Here is a 1,602-nt window from a genome sequence, read left to right as displayed (position 1 = left end):
AGATAGATAGATAGATAGATAGATAGATAGATAGATAGATAGATAGATAGATTGATTGACTGATTGATTGATTGATTGATTTGGCAAGGCTATCGAGGTTAGGTGAAATGCCCAGGATCACACCACTAGTAAATGTCTGAGGTTGGATTTGAACTCAGGTCTTCCTGAATCCAGGACCAGTGCTCTACCCACTGCACCGCCTAGCTGGCCCTCTGCCTACCTCTTTAGTCCCCCTCAGATAAACAGAAGTGCTTTAGTGAGGAACACTGGACAAGGTGATATAAGGAATAAGCCCACTGGAATTTCATTCAGTTCAATGCTTCTCCCTTTTCCCCCCAACAGCTTGTATGATGGAGTGAGAAAGATGGAGGGGATGCCCGATGTTGTTCTGAGGCCTTTCAACCCAGTGCACAACTGCCTGATCTCACCCTCACTATCCCAGGCACACGTGTAAGTCCCCCAGACACCTTTTGGTCCTGTTTGGTTTGCTGTCTTCTAAGCAGGAACCCCAGAAAAGTGAGTCAGTGTGCTGGCTGTGTGTGGGCTGCCCTCCCATGCTGCTTAGCTGTATGGAAATGGGAGCAGAAAGCAGACTGGATGTTAAAGAAAGGTGGAAAGGGGCTAGCATTGAGGCTATGTGTTATTTTTAAAGCCAGGCATCAAAATTGGGAATATTTTTTTCAGAATAAGGTAGAAAAAATGTCTCCAACTCTTAATGTGAGAGGCAATGTGGAATTAAAGTCAGGAAGAACAGAGTTCACATCCTGCCTCTTGTCAGTTGTCACTTAACTTTTAAAACTCAGCTCTTTTAAAACAGGGATTCCTAACCATTTTTGTGTTCTGGACTCCTTTGGCAGATGGGTGACTCCTAGGGGAACCTCCTTCTCAGAATCATGTTTTCAAATAAATGAAGGAAATGCTGAATTTCAGTTAGAAGTTAGCGGGGGGGGTGGGGAGGAGGTGAGGAAGATGTCATTTTTTCATGTTCATGAATTCCCTGATATCTGTGCAGGGTCATAACTTGGAGATCTCTGGTTAAGAACCTCTGCTTTAAGACCATAATTTACAAAACTGGATTGCCAGAGGGAGTTTCCTCATCTGAATTTCTCTATATCAAGGGAAAGTCAGATCTAGCTTCTATCCCAAAAACATAACAGCGGTGTGACCCTGGGCAAGTCCTCTCCCTGGGCCTCATTTCTTCATCTGTAAAATGCAGAGGCTGGACTCAATGTCTCTTAGGTCCCTTCGAAGGTTCAATCTGAGATCTGGGTAAGTTATTGGGAGGCATACCTTGGCTCTGCCCCAGAAAGAGTTTCCTAATATGTGGAGATGTCCAAAAGTATTATGAACTGACTTGGGAAATGGTAGCCACCCCCTCCCTGGAAGTCTTTAAGAAGAAGCTGGATAATCCCTCTGTTGGGGTGTGCAGATCCAGGTTGGACTAAAATAGACATTGAGATCCCTGTCTCTACACAATTATTTTCTTCTTGTCTCCACTTTTAGACTGTGAACTCTCACCTTTCTCTGTATCCTCAGCAAGGTTCCTGGCACATAGTAGGTACTTTAAAAATGTGTATCAATGGACTGATTGACTGAGTCCAT

The 1,602-nt window shown here is 44.1% G+C and overlaps 1 protein-coding gene across 1 annotated transcript in view; it reads left to right on the top strand.

Moving 5' to 3' along the window:
* CCDC60 (coiled-coil domain containing 60) overlaps positions 1–1,602 on the top strand; it is a 219,047-nt gene that overhangs the window by 160,125 nt on the left and 57,320 nt on the right. The window contains exon 5 of the mRNA XM_069081446.1: positions 343–450. Within this exon, the coding sequence (XP_068937547.1) occupies positions 343–450 (108 nt within the window). The remainder of the gene's footprint in view (positions 1–342; positions 451–1,602) is intronic.

The sequence above is a fragment of the Petaurus breviceps genome, unplaced genomic scaffold (genome assembly GCF_028583685.1).
Source record: "Petaurus breviceps papuanus isolate PSGF00001 unplaced genomic scaffold, PetGlider_PUasm1.0 99, whole genome shotgun sequence".
NCBI classification, from domain to species: Eukaryota; Metazoa; Chordata; class Mammalia; order Diprotodontia; family Petauridae; genus Petaurus; species Petaurus breviceps.
Note: the sequence above shows the minus strand (reverse complement) of the source record. Positions and strands in the feature narration are given on the sequence as shown.